This window comes from Cynocephalus volans, chromosome 12, assembly GCF_027409185.1.
Source record: "Cynocephalus volans isolate mCynVol1 chromosome 12, mCynVol1.pri, whole genome shotgun sequence".
Taxonomy (NCBI): Eukaryota; Metazoa; Chordata; class Mammalia; order Dermoptera; family Cynocephalidae; genus Cynocephalus; species Cynocephalus volans.
In genome coordinates, this window is record NC_084471.1 from 63,357,439 (window position 1) to 63,381,976 (window position 24,538).

Sequence of the window (24,538 nt, forward strand, 5' to 3'; positions counted from 1 at the left end):
ATAGTGACTGTTACCATTATTTTTTATTACAAAATTTCTAATGAAAATCGTTCCTTTTCTGTGATAATACTGCACAAGCTAAGAATTTGCCAATATTTATTTTTTGCTCCTGGTTATAATTATCAAGGTCTAATTAGCTACTGATAAAATCATTAAAATTTCATGAGTCTGTGACAGGGAAAAGTAACAAGAAAGGGTTCATGGTCCATGTGATAGAAAAAAAAGAATATTGGGAACTACTGAGTTAAAAGATTCTTATTGGGGGAAGAGGACTGAGTAAGGAATCACAGGAGCTAGATTCTAGCACCAGTTCACCACCCAAAGTTCTGTGAGTTAGGACGGTCACAAAAATCCTCTGGGCCAATTCCTCATTTGTGCTTTAAAGATAATATCCCATCTACCCTACCACACAGTGTTGTATAGCTCAAATGAGATAATGTAGATAAATGTATTCTAAAAACTGTAAGGGCCTATATAATACAAGGTACAGTATCGTCATTTATTTCCATATTTAAAGTACGTTACAGTATATTTATATGTCAATAACCACTAAAAACATGAACCATTCCTACGTAGGAGGTAATTGAAGGGGAAAAAAAGCTTCAGATGGAATCTTTTAGAGAAAAACTACTTGTTAGTTATCCCCGAACAGTAATCTTCAATTGTGTTACTTTTACTCCTTACAGTCTTTCCAAAGGATGAGCAGGTGTGAAGAGTTTCAGAACCTCAGCTTCCTCAAAAACTCTTTTCTAAAACTGATCTGCCTGAGGGAGAGCTCATGACTGCTAAAGAATCAAGGCTGAAGTCCTCTCTTTCAATCAACTCCTCTCAATTTACTTTTCACCTGTCCTAAAATTCAACAGCAGGCATTGGTAACTGAGTTACAAATCCCTTTTGTAAGTAAGATGGTTTCTAATTCTTTGCTTCCAAAAAAGTGGGAGGACCTTCAGCAAGTTGTCCATTGACACACAAAAATCATGTCTGATGATAGATCACCTTGGTTCTTGGCATATAATTCAGAAGGAATTCAAAGAATTCCTATTTTAACAAGACTTGTTCCATTCCCATCTATTTATTTATGTGAACAAGGTTTGTGAGCATGAAAACAAAAAATAAAAACAAAGAAGTGGAATTAAACACTCTCCTGTTATAGCAATAAACAATACTCACTGATAACTACATGACCTAATTAGAAAAATGTTAACAAAATAAAACTTATCCATGTCATAGAAGAAGCATTTCCAATAAAGTTTATGTAAAATAATTTTGCATAAACATTTTACTATATTTATGTTGTTTGGGGCAATTGTGAACTAATAATCATAAAGATAATTCTCTTATGGGTTAATAAACATAGCCTAATGACCACAGGGAAAGAAATTTTTTTTTTTTTTTTTTTTTTTTTTTTCCGTGACCGGCGCTCAGCCAGTGAGTGCACCGGTCATCCCTATATAGGATCCGAACCCGCGGCGGCGGGAGCGACGCCGCTCTGCTAGCACAGCACGCTACAGAGTGCGCCACGGGCTCAGCCCCGGGAAAGAAATTTTTAATGTGTATACTGTATATTTTTGTTGCAGAGACAGTATAAAAGGATGATTTATAAAAAGACTTTCAATTATAAAAATATTTTATATTGAATACAATTCTGTAGGGAAATGGAATGGAAATACAAAATCAAGAAGAAAAAAAAAGTTATAAGAACAACATAAGATTTTTTGACCATTAAAAAAGAAATGGCCCATGTACTTTTTATTTTTTAATTTTTTAATTTTTTAAATTTTTTTGTCTTTTTGTGACCGGCCGCACTGCGCTCAGCCAGTGAGCAGCGTACTGGCCATCCTTATATAGGATCCGAACCCGCGGGCGGGAGCACTGCTGCGCTCCGAGCGCCGCACTGTCCCAAGTGCGCCACGGGGTCGGCCCTCCCATGTACTTTTTAAATGGATAATTTTGTATATCAAATTGCTATGATATTTAGCTCTCATCTGGATACATTTAAAAATGATGTAACAGTTTTATTTAAAATGTCAATATTTATAATTTGCTGGAAATTATACTTTGCAAGAATCCAAACATGAATAAAATTTGTAGATATTAACATAGAAACATACAAGAAATTTCACAGTTTTTCAAAAGTCTACAAAGCCACAGTTCCCACACTGCTCTCAAGCACCGTGGGCCACTGTGGTAAATTCAAAGAGGTACAGTGAGGGAAATACAGTAACATCCATTGGATACCATGTGCACTCCTGACTTAAAGTAGTTCACCATTTCAACATTAGTTCCCCCGACAATCCTTTTGATAGTATCATAGTTTGGCAAAGCTGGGTTTTCAATAGTTGCTATGACAAAAGCAAGTACCATATAAAATCCAATGTGTAACAGGAAGTGAGGGTGTAGGTGTCCATTCTGGTTCCAGTGCTTGAAAAGCTGTATAATGTGCAACAAGCACACATCCCATTAGTAAGTATAGTTATTTAGGAATGAAATAAAGATATTTTCTCTTTCAATGTATGCGTTTTATTTTTTTCAAACAGCTACAAAGTTATTAAAGCATAAACACTTTCTTTTTCTATCTTTTTTTTTTTTTTTGGTGGCTGGCCGGTAAGGGCATCCAAACCCTTGACCTTGGTTAGACCATGCCCTAACCAACTGAGCTAACTGGCCAGCCCCAAAACATAAACACTTATTAAGTTATTTAGACAATTTGATTACTTAGTAAATTGAACTACTGGGTATTTCTTTTGGTCTAGGGCAAAAAACTACTATGACAACTAAGGGTGCCATGAACTTAGAAAGGTTGAGAACCTCTGCTTTAAGAGAGTATGGGAGCAAAAAAGTTTGATGACCACAAGCCCAGGAACTATCCTTTGGTTATACTTGGGATTGCCAGCAGGTGGTGCTAACAAGATTGAGTCGGTTAAGGAAGAGGATCTATTCCTTGTTCCCAGGGTCTGAAACACCCAGGACCACACAAGATATTATAAAACAAAAAGGGATCTTCAGATCACTTAGTCCAATAGTTTTCAAACTTTTTAAAAAAGCAACAGAATCCTCTTTGAAACAAATCTTAAACAAAAGCAGAACCATTTCTTAAGTGGGCTGGGGGAGGCCAAAGCCCTACAATAATGACACCTGAGCCCAGAAGAGGGCACCCTGGAGAACTCTGCAGCTCTAGGGAAAATCCTAAGAAAATCACTCATCTAAGTCAATCTCCACTCCATAGAGTAAACCAAGGTTCACAAAGATTTGATATCACAGGGGCAGTTAGTGGCAGAGTTGGTTCTAGAATGTAGGTCTCCCAAAAGATCTTAAATAGTGGACCAAACCCTCCACCTCTTCCTACTGATCTTAAAGCCAGAAGGATTAGGGCTCTGCTATACCACCCACTCCTATGAGACCTTGGGCAAATCACTTCACATTGAGGAATTCACTTTTTTTTTTGGCAGCTGGTTAGGATCTGAACCATGACCTTGGTGTTATAAGGCTGTGCTCTGATCAAATGGCCAGCCCCTGAGGAATTCACTTTCTTCACCAATATTTTTATTTATTTTTTGGCAGTTGGCCTGTACGGGGATCCAAACCTGTGACGTTGGTGTTATAAGGCCATGCTCTCACCAACAAAGCTAACCGGTCAGCCCTCACTTTCTTCATCTGTAAAATAGAGAATATTTATCCCATAGGATTGTTATAAAGATTAAATGAGATAATAGGTTGAGAAACTACTCAGTAAGCTATAAAAATGTACAGAATTAGTTTATTCTGGTTGGGTCTGGATCAAAGGAACAAAGGCTAACATAGCAGGAAGTAATAGAGAAAGGATAAAGATTTGGGGGCTAATGGCTTTTTGAGTGTTGTGCCTTATAACAAAATTAACTTTTGATTCATTTACTGTTAAGTATTTTTGACCAATAGTTTGGTCCCTTGCAGGGGAAAGGAGCACAGATTTTTGGTGACCTTCTAAGTGACATTCTTTATTGACCTAATTGCTCCCCACTCTTGCCAGCCCTCACCTTGCAAAGCCAACCCCTCTGCTGGTCCCACTGGTGTCTCGAAGGATTCGGGTAGAGATAACCTGGCCAAAGGGCTTCAGCATCCCCTCCAGTTCTTGTTCATCCATTGACAATGGGAGGTTTGAGATGTATAAATTTGTGGGGTCCTGCTCCTGTTGCTATGGATATAAAAGTGAGAAAATGAAGCTCACATCTCTCATCCCTCTCCCACCCTCAGCCCTCGACCACAAAGTGACAATTCAGAAAAGAGATAGTAGGAAGGGTCTCACATAAACAAAGAGAATCTTAACTATTTGTAACATCCTGTCCCACCACCAGGGGTTACATATTGACTCCAGGGGGGGAAAAAGCAGATTTAATATTTCCAGTACTATACAAGCCCATAATACAAGTTATCAATGGTGCTAGGCTGTCTTTTTAAGAACTAGGCAGAGCAGCACTACTCCCTCTTCCCCAATAGCCTGTCCCAGAGGCTGGATTCTCTTGGACTGTCTTGCTCCTTGGCTAGATTGTTGTGAGTAATCCCCCCCTCCCCCTCTTCCAGCCACAGCAGAATCCTTTAAGTAGGAATGCCTATTCACTCCTTATGGAAGGAAAGCAGGAAGAGAGGAGAAGAGAACAGAAAGAGCCAGATGTGTAGCTCACTGAGCCACCAGGAGCCCTGAAAGTTATAGTCTCCCAGGAACCGTGAAGGCTCCTAAACCTTTGAGCTTTTGTCAGAGGGCTTTACTCCAGAGAGCCTTTCCAGATGACAGAATGTGCAAAATGGCAATATCTTCCAAGAGTTATATTTTTAAGAATTTAAGCAATTGTTCTGCCCTAGACGGTGGGTCACCAGCAAGCTTAATCTTTCTTCTGCCTTTCATTCGGAGCTTCCTTTTTCTTTAACCATTATAGAAAAGGTGGCTGGCAGGCCAGCCTCATCAGCTCTACATATAGTATTCAGAACGGCTTCAGAACGGCAAGGGGACAGTCCCATCTAAGAGAAAAGGTATGAGAAAAGCTTCCGGTTTTCTAGTAATCTACATGAAAACAACAGCTCCAGAGAGATCTGAGAAGGGACAGTTTCCTTCCTTGCTGTGGCTTCCCTGTCCCTTCCTCAACCTGCCACCCTAACCCTACAGGATACAGTATTGCGAGGTGGAGAACGTTGTTCTGAATTTCTGAGTTGCACAACTGGCTTCTTCATAGAATGTTGCAACTACCACAATCTGTCTGGTAGGGAAGTGAGGACAGGGTGGAGATAGGGAAGCAGCAGGAGTACTGGAAGAGGCCTCCTAACTCTCTTGCCTGCTTACAATAACTTGATGAGATGAACAGAGTTGGCAGAGCTACTTGCCACAGACTTTGAATACAATCTTCTTCCAGCAGCCAGCAGTCCTCAATGGACCCTGGCCCAGACTGTCTTTGGCTAGATGTAGTCAGAAAGCACTGCAGATAGCCATTGCCCAACAATTTTGTGGTTCTTAAGCCCTTTGGAAGCCTTGAAACTGAAACTTTGGTGCTAACCACAGCCCCTCCGAAGACAGACATGGGGTAGTACCCTTACCTTTGCCATCTGTGCTTGTATACCACTGGCTTTCAGTGCTGTTACAGCTTTCTGTGCTGCTGAAGGACTGTCAAAATCCACAAAGCCATAGCCTGGAACAGGGAAACAGCATGACTGGGAGGTGAGAGGTGTAAGGGAGGTAGGAGGACCAAGCTTCTCAGGAGACAAAGGAAGAGTTATAAACCATGTAATAGAAATGGTAGGGAGAAACAGAAATTAAGAGGTTTCAGGTGGTTATTCATGTGCTCCTTAAATCCCAAGATTTGGTCTACTTTACATCTAAGACTACCAAGGGCAATGAGGTCCTTGTGGTGTCCCTGCTTTTCTCTCTCCCCCTTAAGAAATCTGAGGTTTCAGGAATGAGGCTCTTCTAATAATCCACCGCCCCCCACTCCATACTTCTAAAAGAACCCCCCTTCTTTTCTAGACAAACCCCAGAAATGCTAGGCATGTAGGGAATGCAGCTTCTCCAGAACAGACAACCAGCTACCTACTGGAAGAGGACCCTCTCCACACAACCTATAGCACTTTCTCCTCCTTCCACTCTTCCATCTCCACCAAGAACCACTCAAAACCCCAATAAAACTATTCATCCTCTGAAATAATACCTACCAAGTCACCCTCCCTCCTCAAAAAGCATTTACACTGCTTTTCTTGGTAGAAACAATCTCACTACATACTCCACCACCCCATTCAGGGAAACGTAAAGTCTAAAGCAAGCCCAAGGGACTTGAAGGTGCTCTGTGCAGTCTTCTGGACTTGGGTCCCCCAAACAGCTTTTCAGCTCTAGCTATCTGGTCACCAAAGAATCTAAATATCTCCTAGTCTTTTAACCCTGGAAACCTCAGAGACTCCTCCCTGGCACTGAGTACTTGGACTCTCAGCAGTAAAGGGCAGAGGCAAGGGATGGCCTCATTCACTGCTGCTTTCCATCACCAAGGATAGCTGTTCTCTCACCTTTGCATTTGTTTGTGGTCTTGTCCAGTATGGCCTTAGTGGAAACAATCTTGCCATATCTAAAGGAGAGGAAAATGCAAAGTGATAATCTGGGGGCAGGGACTAAGAGTAGGACAGAGATTGAGACATGTGAATAAATCCATGCCCTTCCTGTGCTCCCACTAGGACAACTTTTCCTACTCAAATCTTAATAAAAAATAAATAAATGAATTAAAAATGCCACCCTTACTATAAACCTATCTCCCAAAGGTGCCTACAAGAAATAAGGTAACTGTAATCCTTATAATATCAACACACTTCTCTCCTCTTCCCCAGCTAAGACTCAGACACCAGTTGGAAAGAGATGACTGTCTTTTTGGGAAAGAAGCTTGACAATGTCCACATAGCAGAATGTGTAAGGACAGAACTCTGGCTAGACTTGCTTCAGGACTAAATATAATCTTTGATATTACTATACTTATTATCTTCTTTTGGACAAATACCATTCCTCCTATGAAAAAAACTAGACATTTCTCTTCTCTCACACCCCATTCCCACACCTCTACTGACCCCCTAATTGAAGGTTAACCTGAGCCAAATTGCTTTGGTTCAAATCCTGGTTCTGCCACTTTCTAGCTATGTGTGATCTTGAACAAGTCATTTAATACTTTCTGTGTCTCAGCCTCACCATCACCTGTAAAATGGAGAAAGAATTGCTGCAAATACAAAATGAGTTAATGAATACCCATATAATGTCTACCCCATGTTAAGCACTTGAAAATATTAACTGTTATTATTATTATATTCAAGGGACCTCAACTTTAATCTACTGCAAATGGCTCTCTCTCCTGCTTTATCACATTCTAATAATTCTATTTCTCTCTCTCTCCTTTTTTTTTGGTGGGGGGCAGCTGGCCAGTACAGGGATTGAACCCTGGACCTTGGTCTTATCAGCACCACAAAGAATTCTACTTCTCACTGTCAAGATTTGAATGTGTTAGGGAGGAAAGTAGGAACAAGAACAGATGTAACATCAGTGTTAAGAAAATCATCTAATGGCTGGCTGGTTAGCTCACTTGGTTAGAACATGGTGCTAGTAACACACCAAGGTCAAGGGTTCTTGGGATCCCCTCACCAGCCAGCTGCCAAAAAAAAATGGAAGGAAGGAAGGAAAGAAGGAAGGAAGGAAGGAAAGAAAAAGAAAAAAAATCATCTAAAACTTGGTGATAAAGCAAAAGGAGATGTTCCAGGATGACGCCAACAGCCTTTCAATGTCATTCTGGAACAGTCTAAAAGCCCAGTATGGAGTATTTCATCATCTAAGGGATGTTTCTTTGCTTGAAGTACTAATGATTAGGGCCCAGGCTCCGTGAAGATACATTTAACCTGCAGACTTTTGTCCAGTAGAAATTCAAATTATTTCTGTCTGGTAGAAATGATAATCCCAAAGGCTACTGGTTTTATTGTCCTGTAGGACATGAACCAGTTTTGTATCTAATCTAGCAATCTTATTCCAACATTCTTTCTTCAGTGCCTATACTCATTTCCTCAAATGCTCTTTTAACCCATTTCACCATCCTGCTCGTTCCCTCATTAATGAGTTACATAATTTTTTGACATGTTCATTCTGTATCTGTACAAGAATCATGTTTTTCAACTTTTTGAAAATTATACTTTGGCAGCAGAATCATGTAGCGTTCCCAAAACTAGCCGTGAAGTCTCACAGATCAGGGATTACATTAGAGGTGTTCCATTAGAAAAAAAGCATCTGCATTCCACTCTAGGAGGATGAAAGTATTAAAGATACAGAACAAAAATCACTAACAAAGTCAGGAGTACGAGAGCAACTAAAAACAGCTGGCAGGGACTGAACTTGAAACCAATACCCCAAAAGAAGCATTTTTTCCCCATCTCTCCTCTCATCCCTAAAGAATATATGATGATTGATTGATTTGTTTTTGCTCCTTGGCGGCCCCTCACTGATTTTTTTAGTGAAACTTCTGTGACCCAAAGGATTAGACAGAATAAGCCAAGCAATGCCCTGGAGGCTGGAAAAAGAACACATTAAAAGGGGGATGGGGGTGGATGTGGTGATCCTAGCCCTTCAGGGATACATATTTGGATTATTTCCCAAATTTAGGCAAGGAGAGGGACTCATGAGAAGTCTGACTGTAGGCCAAAGGACACACATGCTGCTATCCCTATCAAGGCCCCAGGGTGGAGCTTGCTGTGGTCTAGCAGCCTGAGACTTTGAGCTCAGAATTTCCACTGCAGCTGGCAACAGCTGGGTCACTGCTGCTTCCTCCTTGGAAGAAGGAGCTTCTCCAAGAGAACCGAGAGTTACAGTCCCAGACTTTGTGCCTCTCCTTTCCACCCACCAGGGTTTAGGATCAAGCAACATTTACTTCCCCTACAACCTAGGGAAAGACAATTGGGACAAAGGCAGGAAACCCCTCTAAGCATGAGAAACACCCTTCCTAGAAAGGGTTAACTCTCTGCGCACAGCCTCCACAAGGGATCCACCCAACTGCTCTTCCCAGCCTCCCTCCATCATAACTGCTCTAGCACCTATTTCTTCCTTGCCTCCTCCCTCTTCTCCACAGTCTTTTTGGCTCCTTACTTCCATCCTACGCACTGGCTCTGACCATTCTCTTCCCTTCAGACACAGCAAAAGGTAAGGCAACTGTTAGGAAGGGCAAAATGAAAGTCTAAAAGTATACTGAAGTTGAACTGAGTTTCTTATCTGTCTTGTGATGTGAGAAGATTTTTGTAGCACATTATATTTAGTACAAGAAACACAGAGTGCAGAAATCAAGGGCCTAGATTGATATGATAATCTTCTGTCACAAACCAACATTTCTGCCAATTCCCACCTTCTCCCAAAATGACTAGTCCTAGACTAAGTCTCCTAAGTTCCACTTAAGTACCGTTTTAGCAAGGTAAGCTGAGATAAAGGACAAATCAGTTTTATACGTATACCTAACCTTTAGAGATTGAGTTTGTATGGCCTGGCGCTAGCAAAAATCCATATGATTTGCATGCACCAAATCACTACCTCAGAAGTGTAAGGGATTTATAGAGTACCCCTGATGCCCCATACAACTACATTTTGGGGGGCAAATGTTCTGCCTCTTTAGGATTTAGAGAGGCTGGAATTTATATGTACTATCATGGGAGACTGAATTAGTTTAACCACTTCAGAAAATTATTTAGGAGTATCTACAAAAGCTGAACAGATGTATATTCTATGACCCAGCAATTTTATTCCTAGGATATAAGTATACCCAACATGAATGTGTATACGTATGCACGAAAAGCACATGTAAGTTTACAACAGCATTATTTATATTCAGAATAGCCACAAACTGAAAACTACCCAAATGTCCAACAACAGTAGAATGGGTAACTATGATATATTCTTCTGATGGAAATCTGTAAAGCAATAAGGATAAACAAAGTTTTGCTATATGTAACAACATGGATAAATCTCACAAACAACAATTAGCAAAAGAAGCTGGACATAAAAGGGTATGTATTTTATGATTATATTTATATAAAGTTCAAACAGGCCACACCAATCTATTATTTAGAAGCCAACCAAACTGGCTAGTTAGCTCAGTTGGTTAGAACATGGTGCCGATAACACCAAGGTCCAGGGGCTGAACCCTGTATTGGCCAGCCACACACACAAAAAAAGTTTAAAAAGATGGTAAATGTACACAGTTCCTATTTCTTCCTCTTTCCACCATTCATTTACCCAAACTCAGTTCTTTCCCTCTGTCCATACCCCTTCCAGACTTCTTCCTCTAATCTTTCCCCCAAACATATTATTTGAAACACATGCTTTTCTGCCAAATGAAATGGAGTTAGGCATCTCAGCACTCTTGCAATTTTTCCAGCATTCCTAACTGGGCTAATTCCACAGTAGTTATCTTCACCTCATGACTCAAATATACTATGAAGAACTCCAAAGGGTCTTAATGGGATATGCGAAGTGACAGTCTCTTTCTCCATCTTCCTCTTTATTCACTAATTTGAGGGTTCCTCTGATTCACTAGGAATACCTCTAGCAGCAGAAATTCTCCAAAGTATATAATTCAACTGGCTAGTCTCACTTTCTTCTGGACCCACTGTCAGTTCTCACTGCCTTCTAATCAATATCTATAGAGATACTGAGCATTTCTATTCAAGGTGTAAGGATAACAATCTTTCCAGTAAGACCATCAGTTCAGGGGAGATGCTGGAAACAGAGTTGGATACTAGGCTTCAGAGGCCATCCCCATTCTGGCTTCCCTCAGAGAAACACATAAACGTTTTATGTATCAGTAGTAGGCAGAATTTTTTAAATAGGGGCTGTGAGAAACCTTGTGACTATGGGGTAGAAGCAAAATACTATTGCATTTCAGGATAAGAATTTCTGGTGGCTGTCGACCTACAAACCTGAGAGTGTGAGAATAAAGGCTTGCTGCTACTTGCCTCTGAATTTGGGGGTGGTTTGCTATACAGTATTATCGTTACAATAGCTGATTATGATAGGAGGCCATTACAGTAGTCCAGGGAGGAAACAGTGCTGGCATGCACAAGGTTGGAAGTGGTGGCAATGGGGAGAAGGGACAGCTGGGGAGATCTTTGATGATGGGCTGGAAATAAAAGGTGAGGGACTAGAAGGTATGTATTAGTCCATTTCTGTTGCTTACAACAGAATACCTGAAACTGGGTAATTTTAGAAAAGAGGTTTATTTGGCTCGCAATTCTGGGACAACTGCATCTGGTACAGGCCTCAGGCTGCTTCTACTCAAATCTGTACTGCACCTAGAAGCCTGCCTCCATGTACCCCAACTTACGGCTGACACAGTTTGACAAGGTCCTGGTCAGTAGTGCCTGGTTGCAATCCTCGGATGTACAGGTTGGTTTTGCTCAGCTGGTCATTTCCATTGCTCCCACTACTGCTGTTAGGGGTACTGCTGCTTGGACTAGGTGGTGCCATCTGCTGAGCCAATGACACATATGGCTGCAGGGAGACATGATGAACATAACAGTAAGGAGGATTGTACATTTAGATGGAGAAGAGTGAAGAAGATCCTGGTCCCCTGTAAAAATGATTTCAAACGTTAACAGCAATGAACTCAACAGGAGAATTTAAAAAGTAAATAAATAAATAAGTAAAAGGAATTCTTCTGTCATAGAATAAGAAAATATATAACTATCCTACTTATCTTTCAGGAATAATGAGAGGTCAAAATAAGCCTATTAAAGGTTTTTTACAACACCAAGGTCACGGGTTCAGATCCCCATATCATCCAGCCACCCCAAAAAAATGTTTTGAAAAAAGGTACTTTACATTGTAGTGGAATGTTTTTTATCGTACAGATGTAACAGAACATGATTAATGTCTGCCTTTTAAATAAACTGTGTAGTGCAATAAGACTAAAAAAATCTAGGTTCCATTCAAAATTAATAAAGAGGAAATAATAAAAACTTATCAAATCAAGCTGTTTGGTTAGCTCAGTTGGCTAGAGTGTGGTGCTGATAACATCAAGGTTCGGGGTTTGATCCCTGTATCAGCCAGCAAAAAAAAAAAAAGGATAAAAATGTATCAAAACATGATAGTTATAAATAAGTTGAATACAGATTATTCACAAAATTTTAGTATATGAGAACTGCAAAATATCTCCAGGAGCTTGAAAATTATTGTAAACTTGAACAATAAAAGGAAATATTAATTATCATGTCAGGTAGTAAAAATAAAATTAGTTACCATACCAACAGGAATTTAGTGAAAAGTTATTTATCAAGTTTTTAAAAGTTTAAACGAATGAATACTAGATACACTATGGTCAAGAAAATACAGGATTTGGTACAAAACATCTCTAATCTTTCTCAGGTGATGTTAGGACAGACAACCAGATCCTGCTACATTTTCTTTTCTTCTCTTTTTTTTTTCTGGTTGCTGGCCAGTATGGCCCTGATTCATTTTCTATGTACTTCTGTTTAGAGACAAAATATCAGACTGGTGGAAACATGGATCTATTCTTTCATGGCATATTTTACATCCTTATGCTCTAATCACATTTCTAGTGTTTATATTTATATTCGATTCATCTAAATTTGCATAATTACCCATAATATAGTGCAATTCACTATATCACACTCATATTTCAGTTCTCCCTTGGCTTAGAGCACTTTATAGTATAACCCTATTTAGTATTATGTCCCTCTAAAATGTTAATTTCATTTCCAGATTTTTCCCCCCTCTCTCTTTTTGGTGGTGGTGGTGAGGGACTGGGGTAGTAACAAGAAAAAGAAAAAGAAAAAGAGAAACATGATTATCAAAGAGGGGAAATCTTCCCCTAAAAGAATATTAATTAATATGAAATGTGCCTCTTGTATGAGTATTTCATACCTCTGACCTATGGCAAACTTCAAAATAATTTTTTTTTTTTTTTGGTGGCGGCTGGCAAAATAAAAGTCTTTGCTCAGGCCAAAATATGTAGAAGCAGATAGTTCTCTATCTTCATCACTATACACAATCACAAATGTACACCCACTTGCACATACACAGTTTACTCCTTAGTTCTATATTTTAGCAGTTTATGAAATCTACCATAGTACAGCAGGATTAAGGGAAACATTTTGCTCTTCATTTTCTAGCTTAGACCCTGACATAGGACTGCTGGCCCCAGAGAACCATTTCAGATGAGGAGAAGCAAAGAGAGACAATATAGTCCTATCCTTCCTTCCCCCAGAATATTAATTAATTTGTGGAAGGAGCTGGTAGGACAGGGATATAGAATATATACCTTCTTCATCTTTTACCCAGAAAAGAAAAATCAAACTCCCCTGTTCCTACAGTAGGAATTTCATGTTTACTATCTTGCTGAGTTACGGGAAACTAGGAGACAAGAGAATGTCCTTCCCTTTGCTCTCTTTCAAGAGATCATAATGGTAGGGATGGTACAATGCCTACTTCCCAATCATCAGGTTTTCATCAGATCTTTAAGAGACTGATCCAGTCAGATGAGCTTCCTGTTAATTAGAATCTAGTGTAAGTAAAACACTGTCTATAAGGAAGTTGTGTTTTTGAAAATTAGGTTCTCTGATTGTTCATTGTGCCCAGTTTAATAAAACTCACAGATCCTGTATCCATTCATTTGCTATCAAAATCATCCCCACACCGAATGCTTAACTTTATTATTAACCACCAGAGCAGGAGAAAACCCCATCCCACATCTGCTGCCTAGCTAAGTTCCTGGCACATGGTCAGCATTTATTAAAATGAGTGAAATAAATTTATGGGATTTGCTAACTGCTAAGCTGATATTAGGCTATCACTGGTTACCACGAACTAGCACAGAATTCAGCCTAGTTTGATCCCACTACTTCATTTCCAGGTAGAAAAGTCACAAGATAAATATATTTTACTGAAGCTCAAGTCACAGCAGAGAAAGAATGGGATATTTCCTGAAATCCCCTTTTCTGAAAAACAACACCACAAAACAAGAAAGGCATCTCTGGAACACATACAGCTGAGGCAGAGAACACATACCACATATCTGCCTAGCCTAGCTGGTTTTAAAAGCTGACCATCAGTACTTTCTACTATTTCCTCTTAAATCAAGTAAACCTAACACCATCTCCAGCTCCTTATCCCTTCTTCCCTTCTCTTTCTTGGCTCTTACCACTATAATAGCAATCTATTTCCCTCATCCCTTGAATACCAACGTGGTAACAGTAAGGTGCACGTGGCCTCCAGGGAGTTACATTTAGACTAGGTGGTACTCAAACTGGGGCTCAAGTACAAAACTGACATTTTAAAGTCCCAAGCCAAAATAACTGTAGACTTCTCAGTTAAGCATACAGCCACAGCGTGTTGCCAAGGAATCTATTTACCCTTTCAGATCTACTTGCCCGCCTTGTTCACCTTGCTTTATGCACCTGGCAGCTGACCCTTCCCTCTGGCTTCCAGTTTAGTTTGGCCAACAGATGTATAAAGGTAAGAGATTAAAGGGCAGGAGGGAAATGAGATCTGAGTACTTGTATCCCCAGCTACTTCCTCTGCTGGAACACCATGATTTGGCTGCATACCTCTACTGAAGCCCACAGCTCTCTCCATACAGCTATTCTCAGATTCTGGTAACATCTCTCAATCTCTTGCCCCTTTAGATGCAGAGGTAATGTAAGCTCTGTAGTTACTGACCTTAGGGTACTCGTCTCCTTTCTCACCGGTTTCCCTAAATCCCTTTGTAAATAGTCCTTTATTAAACCCTTCTCAAATTACTCAGTTTGGGTATGCTGTTTCCTTTTGGGACCCCGATTGATGAACCTATTGTACCCTACAGGCTCAGGTGAAAGAAGATTTGTGCCTGAAACTCTTGATAAAACTCTTGCTTTCTTCAAGACTGGATAAAGGGCTGAGCCCGTGGCGCACTCGGTAGCGTGCTGCGCTGGCAGCGCGGCGACGCTCCCGCCGCCGCGGGTTCGGATCCTATATAAGGATGATCGGTGCACTCCCTGGCTGAGCGCCGGTCACCGGAAAAAAAAAAAAAAAAAAAAAGACTGGATAAAGAACCTCCTCACTGAAAAAATCGTCAAGGCACAGCTTAATGCAGAACTCTGTTCTATATCTATTTCTTTAACATTTTAATAGTATCTTAAGTCCTGTCACATATATGATTCATTTGGTCTTCCAAACAACTCTGTAAAGTGGAGTAGAAGATGTGTCATTCTCCTTTTAAAACTTGGAAACTAAGACTCAGACTTATTTCAACACTTTGTTATATCACTCTACTTTTTAAGTAAAAGTAAGTAACAGAAATCCTAAATACTGGCAGTACCCAAAACAGGGCACATAATGAAGTGAACATATAAGACAGTCTTTTATATGACCCTACATCTTTTTTTTCTCTCCCTTCTAGAAAAAGAACAGTTCAAAGTTCCCTGGAAATAGGTAATGTCTATTCAGGGTAGAACATTTAGAACAAAGGCATCTGAACCATGAATCAAATGAGAAGTTAGAGGAAAATCTCTTACATAAAACTGATGCTTAACTAGACTAACTAAAGCAAGAACCTTCAACTGAAGTATACAGGCAACAGTAAGGTGGGCTAGCCCTTTTAGGCACAGTGTTTTTAGGCAGCACAAGCACATGCCTGCAACCAAGCCCACAGAATAGCCAACTGCACCACCAGTTTGTGGGTACATGTCAGTGTGGCAATATCTCATAAGTCAATGAAACATATACATTCACCAAAAAGTTTAATAACTTCTTAGCACAGAAAAAGAATCTGATCTTTGGAAGTTAAGCAGTTGAAGTTTGACCATAACAGCCAGTTGCTTGGGGAGAACACAGGTGGGGTACAACTGAGCCCCCATTGAGTGTTACTGTGCATTAGCAAACCCTCCACTATTTGGCCTGGCTAGTGGATGATGCATTCAGGAGGATAGATGGTTTGGGAAGGAGATGCAAAGTGAAACAGAATAGCAACATCATTAGAGCTTCATGGCTTACAGAGGCACTAACTAGGTAAAGTATATTTGCCTCTTTTCTATAATATAGTTGCTTCATACAGAGAAAAGATAGAGGAAAAGACAATGCCTGCCTCCAGTTTATTTTACTCTACCTTGTCATTTACTGTATTTTTATCATTTGACACTATTTCATTTTGGTCAGAAATACAGAGATCACACACCCAAAGGAAGTCAGGAAACAACAGCAACCCTCTTCCTTACCCTCACATTACCCATTCAAAGAATACTAACACTGGCAAGTTAGGGATCTGATTTTATAAAGGCCCAAAGTTTCAAAGTCATGAAATGACTGTGCTCCTTTGGTCATTACAGAAATATTTTTGATACATCAAACAATAAACACTGGCAATGCTACACATCTGAAGGAAGTGGCCTAACCAAGGATATAAAAGGTATGTGTGCTCAGTCTACTTGCAGATCAAAATAAAATGTATATCGGAAACCACCTAGCAACACATTAGGTATATAAAGTTTAATCCTTGTTCTAGCCTACTTTTTACAAGTCACAGAAAACTCTGGATATATAATTTTTAAAGGCCTGATATAATATACATAGAAATATCTCTAGAAAGACACACAAGAAACAGTTAACAGCGATGGCCATGAGGCAGGGGAACTAGGTAAATGGAGGGCGGGGTTAAAAAGAAAGACTTTTTCTTTGTTTCACTTATACCTGTTTGAACCTTTTAAAAGTTGTCCCAAGTCCACATATCTATTATCTATTTAAAAACAAATAATAATTGTTTAAAAGTCTGAATACCATTTTTTAAAAAACTAGAACAGATTTTTTTTTGGCAGCTGGCTGGTATAGGGATTGAATCCTGAACCTTGGTATTATCAGCATCATGCTCTAACCAACTGAGCTAACTGGCCAACCCAGAAACTAGGATAGAATATTAAAACACTTGAGTCTACACAGCCTAACTAACTCCTGGACCTATGCTCTTCTAATTCCTAACATTCCTTAAATCTCAAAAAGACAATAACCTGAACAGAACTAGTCCTTGGGAGAATGAACCTAGGTTATCAAACTCATTATCTTAAACTAAATTTGGAAATGGGGCACATGTTGGAGGTAAGGAGTGGGTGGAGGTGAGGACTGGGTGCCAAAGTGAGAACTGAATACCAAAGGCCAATTATATAAACAAAAGGATAAGGTCTCCAAAAAGGAGGAGAAAGTTCTATCTAGTTCTTGAAGAGTGATATGGGAGATTATGTAAAAGTTTCCACAGGGTCACAGTGTTCACAGTCACATAAAAATATACTATTTTTATAACAGCTACAATATACTAGAACTATAAAAAATATAGAAAAGGGGGAAATTCTTATTCTCTTAGGCCAATATATTAAGACAAAATAGCTGTTTTTCTTCTTCCTTATTAAAAAATAACTTTGACAAGACCTATAGAGCAGAATCTCAGGTTCCTACTTATGTTATAAAGGTATCCTCTGGAGGTGAAAATTCAAAGAAAATTTAGACTGGGAGTAAGAAATTCATGGCTTAGCAGCAACCCTCTATTATCCCTCATTTCTTTCCTTTTCTCTATCTCCTTCTTCTCTTACTCCTTTCCTTTCTTCCTTCATTTTTTCACTTGTCTATCTTTTCTAAGGCTTATTCCTGACAGCTGCATTCAGTGGTGCCCTTAGGTAATAACTAGTGTGGTGTGATATTAAAGTTGCTCATATCCTTTTTTTTTTTTAAAAGCCAAGATCTGGCCTATTAGCTCAGTTGGTAGAGCACAGCGTTGATAACACCAAAGTCAAGGGTTCAGATCTTCATACTGGCTAGCCACCAAAAAAGAAAAAAAGCCAGTGCTGATTCAGAGAATGGGGAAAACAACATTATTTTCAAACTTGTTTTCATCTGTATCTCCACCTATTTCCCTACCTCCCATATTATTTCAAAGCAAATCCCAGATACATCATTTTATCCCCAAATATTTCAGCATGTTATTCTGAGAGAAAAGAACTCTTAAAAAAACATAAGCCACAATACCACTATATCACCTAAAAAATTAGTAATTCTTTAATTTCATAAAATGTTTACAGTTAAAAATTCCTAATTGTCCCATAAATGCCAGAATTCTTGTTATGTTTCATCTAAAAGTTTATTTGTTTGAAACAAGATTCAAATAAGGTCCACATATTGTGATCAGTTGTTACATCTGATATCTGTTTTAATCAGTGGAAAGGTTTCCTATCCATCCACTTTCTTTGCGCAATTCATCTGTTGAAGAAATTGGGTCAGTTGACATGTAGCATTATAAATACTAACCCATTCGACAACCATTTATTAAGCACCTACTATATAGAGAGTAGAAAAAAGAATCTATAACTAAACAATTATCTGTTGTACCTTCTGTACAGCATGTGGAGATGTTATGAAGAAATGCAAAAAAAGAGAAAAGGTTGGCTTTCAAAAGGCAGAAAATATAATGCAAAAATAGAACGATGACAAAACTATACCCCCCAAAATCAAAACAAAATCCCACAGTAAAAATGTAAAAGTGTCCCTTAGCCTTGCCTCTCAAAAGTGAATACTGATGTTAATATCAAGAAAACAAAACTGGAAAAGTCAATAAAGGAAAGTGGCAATTGAACTATTATTTTATTATCTTTTTCTCAGGGAAAGGGAAATTAACATTTGCTGGGTATCTGCCATATTGTAGGCCCTGGTAGGATTTTGTAGGATTATTGTAAGATTTTGTTATCTAATATAATCCTCATAAGAAGATAATGAGATCGGTATCATTTCCATTTTAGTTTTCATAGATGAGGAAATTGAGTTTCTAGAGGAGTAAGTTGATTTTCCAAAATTACATAATTAATAAGTAGCAGGGTCTATGTTAAGTACCAAGGAAAACGTGCTTCTGGCCCTAATGAAATTTAGTGTTTAGTGGGGAGAGAGATATTAATCAAATAATTATAAAATAATTGTATAATTAGCCACAAAGAAAAAGAACAGAAGGCTGTGACTTACTTTCACTAAGCTACTCAGACAACTGACATTTGAGTAAGACTTCAAGGATGTGAAGAAACTAGACATTCAGAGAATGAAAGAAAAGATCATTCCAGAAAGTGGGAACAACATGGTTAAAAGACATAAGGTGGGACTTTCAACGGAAATTGGAACAGATAGCAGGCCAGTGAAGCTGGAGTGTAATGAAGAATGGAGGGGGAGAACTTTCTAGGCTGTGGTAAAGTGCTTGGCTTTCATTCTAAACACAACAGACAGTCAGTGAATAATTTTAAGTATGAAAGAAGTTACAAGATCTGATCTGTGTTTTGAAAATATTACTCTGGCTACAATGAGAAGAACGAATTAGAATGAGGCAGTAGTTAAAATAGGAACATGAATTAGAAGTTCTCTATGATAGTCCAAACAAGAGACAACATAGCTTAGAATTATAGAGGTGGCAGTAAAGATGGAAAGACATGGAAAGATTTGAGATTTAATCTGTAGGTAGAATCAACAGTACTTGCTATAGGTTGGTTGTAGGAAAGGATGGTGTCTAGCTTGAGTAATTTCATGGAGATGTCACAGAGATAGGGGAAAAGCCAGTTTGAGGCTTAGAAAACAAGTTTTACATTTTGGATATTTTGAATTTGAATAATCTGTGAGATTTACAGGAGAAAATATCAAGCAGTCAGTTGGACACATAGAGGTCCAGTCTAGCAATTATAATGTATAAATCTGTTAAAATAGTAATAAGTGAAATCTAGGAAGAAAGTATATTTAGAGAGAAGGCAAGGAGGTCAAATAAAGAATTCTAAACACTCAGAGATTAAAGTGGAGTAACTGACAAGGAAACCAAAAGAGAAGGGCAAAAAAGAGCAAACCCAAGACAGAAGTGTTACCACAGCCAAGAAAAGAGCCAAAATATGGGGTACAGTCAACTCCAGCAAATTCCACTAAGAAATTACATAAGATGAAAACTAAGAAAAGCTAGGTGGATTTGGCAACTTAGAAGTACCTGGTGATTATGATGACCTGTTTTAGTGGGACAGTAGGAGCAAAATCCAGATTGGAGGGAGATGAATAGTGAGTAGGAGATTTTGAAATGAATATATGTAATTTTCTCTAAAGACTCCCAGATCCCACTAAAATTATTGTTAAAAAGACATAAACCTCCAAAGACAAAGGGAACAGGTAACAGATGCTAACATTTTAGAAGGTGGACATCAGATAGATAGATGATATATGACTTAGAAGAGCAAACAAAGTTAAAACCCAATAGGAAGAAAACAAGGAGAAAGGTGAGTCTCCTCTAGAATTCCAGAAAAGCTCAGAAATTGGAGGCACCAGGTACCTAAAAAGACAGGGGTATTAGCCACCCAGTCAGACTACCACTATCTCACTTCTCACTTCCTCTCTAGAAAAAACTAGTTTATCCTTTGAGGAGGATGCACCAGAGGGATTCTGGATTCACAGTCACCAACCACAGCTAGGTGAGAATAAGTACAAAACTGAAAATATGAGAATTAAGTAACATTCTTAGTCATTTCTCCAGCCCCATCCCTCCTAGGAGACTGGATTTCTCTCTGGGGAAACTGACCAATCCAACAGAAAAGCCCTATAAATAACACTTCTGGTTCTCCTTTTGCATCAGCTTGATCATCCTGCAGTGAAGCTTACTACTTGGTAAGGTCTTCCTATGCCAACAGGGTTTCGATCTGGTTTCAATCTCTCAAGAGAGCTTTTGGAAAATATAAATATGATAGCAGATATCAAAAATATCAATAGAATTAAAAAAGAAAATAAAGAAATTAAGAAAAAAGAGTACCGGTCAAGATGGCAGAATAGATGGTCTCCAGCATCACTCTCTCCCACAAATCAACCAATTTACAACTATAAAAATGTAACATCAGCCAAGCTGGGGCCGCTGGAGCTCAAGGGAAGAGACGGAGAGACCTACAGAGTTCATGGAGGTGGGAGAAACCACAATGAAAGAAAGAAAAAACTGCTCGGAGCATTTCAGGCTGCTGCCGCTTTAATGCTGGAGCTGCTGAGCGCATGGAGCAGGAGCCAGCAGAAGCCACAGCTGTGCCCTTTAGATGGAGTTATTTGGAGGTGGCAGGGGAGAAAAGGGCCTTGGTGGCCCCCCAGTACAGCAAGACCACTAATAGGGTTCCCGTGGACCCACACAGGAGCGAGGAGCCAGAACAGCTGAAAAAGGGGAGCCATTCAGAGGCTGGTGAGTCAATGCAAGGGACGGACGCAGGGCCTGTCCCATAGGAAGTGTTTTGAGCAGGGGCAGTGGGGGAGATGGGTCCACTGGGAGAACACTGAGACACAGCAAGGACAGCCGATCTGCCCTCCAATCAGCACAGGACCACTCAGAGGAGACTGGTCGGGAATGCAGAATTGCATGGGGTGCAGTTTGATGAAAAAAAAAGCTCAGGCCCAGATCAGAGTTTCTACACAACCCAGGTGCACTGAGTCTTTGGAGAGCCGGAAGTACCTATAAGATCAACCATTAAACCCTGAGCTGCACAAAAAGCCTCCCCTAGGGAAACAGCAGCAAAGCAGCATTTAACTCAACAGCATAGCTCAAGTACTAGTTCCCACAGAAAGTTCCCCATGTTAGAAGTAAGCAAAGGACATAAAATTAGTTCCCGCCCAGGCACACCACCAGCATCTTGGGGCCCGCCAGGGGACATGAGGCATGGATCTGCGGACAGGACCCCCACCTACAACCAGGCACACTGCACCAGCACCTCGGGGTCTACCCAGGGACCTAAGGTATGGAGCCAGGGACCGGGCCCCCCTCCCACAACCAGGCACACCATGCCAGCGCCTAGGGGCCTGCCCAGGGACCCAAAGATGGAGCTGGGGACCAGACACTCCCCATAACCAGTCACACCACCAGCACCAAGGAGCATGCCAAAAATATCACCTCCGTGTGGGTGGCCCACCACAGCCATCACAATAACCATGTCTGCCGCAAAAGCAGCTAGATGCCACAACCACCACGCAGATGGTCCGCCAACCACTGGAGTGCATTGACACAAGGAGAGTCACCAGCAGAGATAAAGAAAAGAAGAGGATGTCTCTCTCCACAAAACCTGTTGCAGAGTGACAGAAGAAGCATCTGCTCTATGATAATACTGGGGGACCTGATCACACCTCTCAGCACTGGACAGATCATCTAGGCAATGTATCAACAGAATAACCATTATTCTTTCTGGAGAGAAGAAATCTAGGGTAATTAGAGGGGGGAGGAGGGTCAGAAAGGGGGATGGGGAGAGACTGGACAAGGGGGATAAAGAATAATTATGATTTGTAACAATATATATACTAGTAATATTGATTTGATCAACACATCTCAATGTTGAAACCCCAAAATATGTATAATCAATTTTGATTCAATAAAAAATTTTTTTAAAAAAAGAAAGAAAGAAATTTTAGGCTGCTGGATTAAATTTGATAAACTGCCAAAAAAAAAAAAAAATTAAGAAAAAAATATCAATAGAAGAGCTAGAAGATAAATAGAAGATAAAGTAAAGGAGATCTCCCAGAAAATGAAAAGATTAAAAAATGGAAAACAGGAAAGAAAAGAAAAGAATTGATCTAGGCAGTCGTATATACAAATAGAACTTCAGAAAGAAAATACAGAAAATAAAGGGAGTAAATTACAACAAAGAAAACCCCACAACCAAAGGATATGGATTTCCAGGTTAAAATGAGTATCTAACTCTAAACGAGTAAGAGAAGATCCACACAAGGTACATCCTCAAGAAATTTCTTAACACTGGGATAAAGATAAGATCTTAAAACCCTTAACAAGAGAGGAGGGAAAGGCAGGTTTCTAATAAAAGATCAGGAATCAAAATGGCATCAGTCAGCTCAATGGCAATACTGAAAATTATGGGACAACGGAGCAATGCCTTCAAAACTGTGAGGAAAAAAATTATTTTCAACCAATCGTTACATATTTTGTCAACTATCAATTAAGTGTTAGGATAGATTAAACATTTTCAGACTAGCCAGTTATCAAAAAATTTCTTTCTTTTGTACTCTGTGTCACTCCACCATAATAAGGGAGTTAAGCAACAAAGGAAATGACTTGAGAAACAGAGGATCCTACCCAGGGAAGAAGCAAAGAAAATTCCCAGGACAACAGTAAAGGAAGATCCTGAGATACAGCTGTGCAGAGAACAACCAGTCCAAATTAGAGCAGATGGTTAAGGAGCTCCAGGATAGAGGTCTCTAATTTATAAAAAAATAAAATGACAGATTTCCTCATCAGTTTAAATGCACTGAGAGATTTACACTTGTCAGAAAGTTTAAGGAGGGTGAAGAGTACACAGAAAGGCAGCGTAGTGTAAAGATTAGGAGCAAAACTCTGGAGCTAGGCTGGCTGTCTACATTTAGACACTGGCTACAGTACTTACTAGCTTTGTGACCTTGAGCAAGTCACTTAACTGGTCTGTGCCTCAACATATGTAAAATGGGGGTAATAATAACACTTACCTCATAGGATTTTTAGGAAGCTTAAATTAGTTAAATTTTGTAAAGGGCTTAGAGCAGTACCTGGCATGTAAAAATGCTGTTAAATAAAATAAAGCTAAGAAAACAAGGTAATAACTAACATCAGGGAAAACAAACAAAAAATTGAACAAAAAAAGAATTATTATCATAGCATATTATACAGCTTAGCTAGGAATAATATTTAGAAAGTCATAATAATATAAACACTGAATACTGATTTAACTAAGAATTGTGACACTACTTATGCATGGATATTGGGAAGAGAATGGAAGTCGGGACATAGAGACACAGGGTATAAGAGAAACTCTCATCCTCTATAGCAGAAAGGCAATATATATCTAAAATTGAAAAACCAGGAAATAACAGTATAACCATGTTAGTTACCAATATGCAGGTAAATACCACTTTAAAAAATAAAAAAAAAATTGAAAATGGTTGCTTCTGGGCAATAGGAATAAGCAATAGAAAGGGATGGAATAATTGGGTTCCTTATGCAATAAGCCTTGTTAAACTATGTGACTTTTTAAACTGGGTATATGTCTTACTTGAAAAAATAAGAATTAACTTAAAAAATGAAATACAGCTGTGTTCACAGACGATATGATATTACATGTAGAAAATCCTAAAGATTCTAGGAAAAAAAGCTGTTAGAAGTAATGAACAAATTCAGCAAAGTTTCAGGATACAAAATCAATCCACAAAATCAGCTGTGTTTCTATATATTAACCATGAACAAACAATTTGAAAGGAAATTAAGAAAACAATTCCATTTATAATAGCATCAAAAAATATATGTAAGAAGTCTTAGGAGAAAACATAGAGGAAAAACCTTCGTGATGTTGGATTTGGCAAAGATTTCTTTGTGATTTGATGTGATACCAAAAGCACAGGCAACAAAAGTAAAAAGTAGACAAATTGAACTACATCAAACCAAAAACTTCTGTGTATCAAAGGACACAATCAAGAGAGTGAAAAGACAACCTATTGAATGGGAGAAAATATTTGCAAATTATATATCTG

General features: G+C 39.2%; 1 protein-coding gene across 3 annotated transcripts in view; it reads right to left on the reverse strand.

Moving 5' to 3' along the window:
• The window catches only part of RBMS2 (RNA binding motif single stranded interacting protein 2), a 56,673-nt gene that overhangs the window by 21,413 nt on the left and 10,722 nt on the right, over positions 1 to 24,538 (reverse strand). For all 3 annotated transcript variants that reach the window (XM_063075268.1, XM_063075267.1, XM_063075266.1), the window contains 4 exons: positions 11,343 to 11,509; positions 6,520 to 6,578; positions 5,563 to 5,654; positions 4,014 to 4,171 (listed from right to left, as the gene is read on the reverse strand). In XM_063075268.1, coding sequence (XP_062931338.1) covers positions 4,014 to 4,171; positions 5,563 to 5,654; positions 6,520 to 6,578; positions 11,343 to 11,485 — 452 coding nt within the window. In that variant the 5' untranslated portion in view covers positions 11,486 to 11,509. The remainder of the gene's footprint in view (positions 1 to 4,013; positions 4,172 to 5,562; positions 5,655 to 6,519; positions 6,579 to 11,342; positions 11,510 to 24,538) is intronic.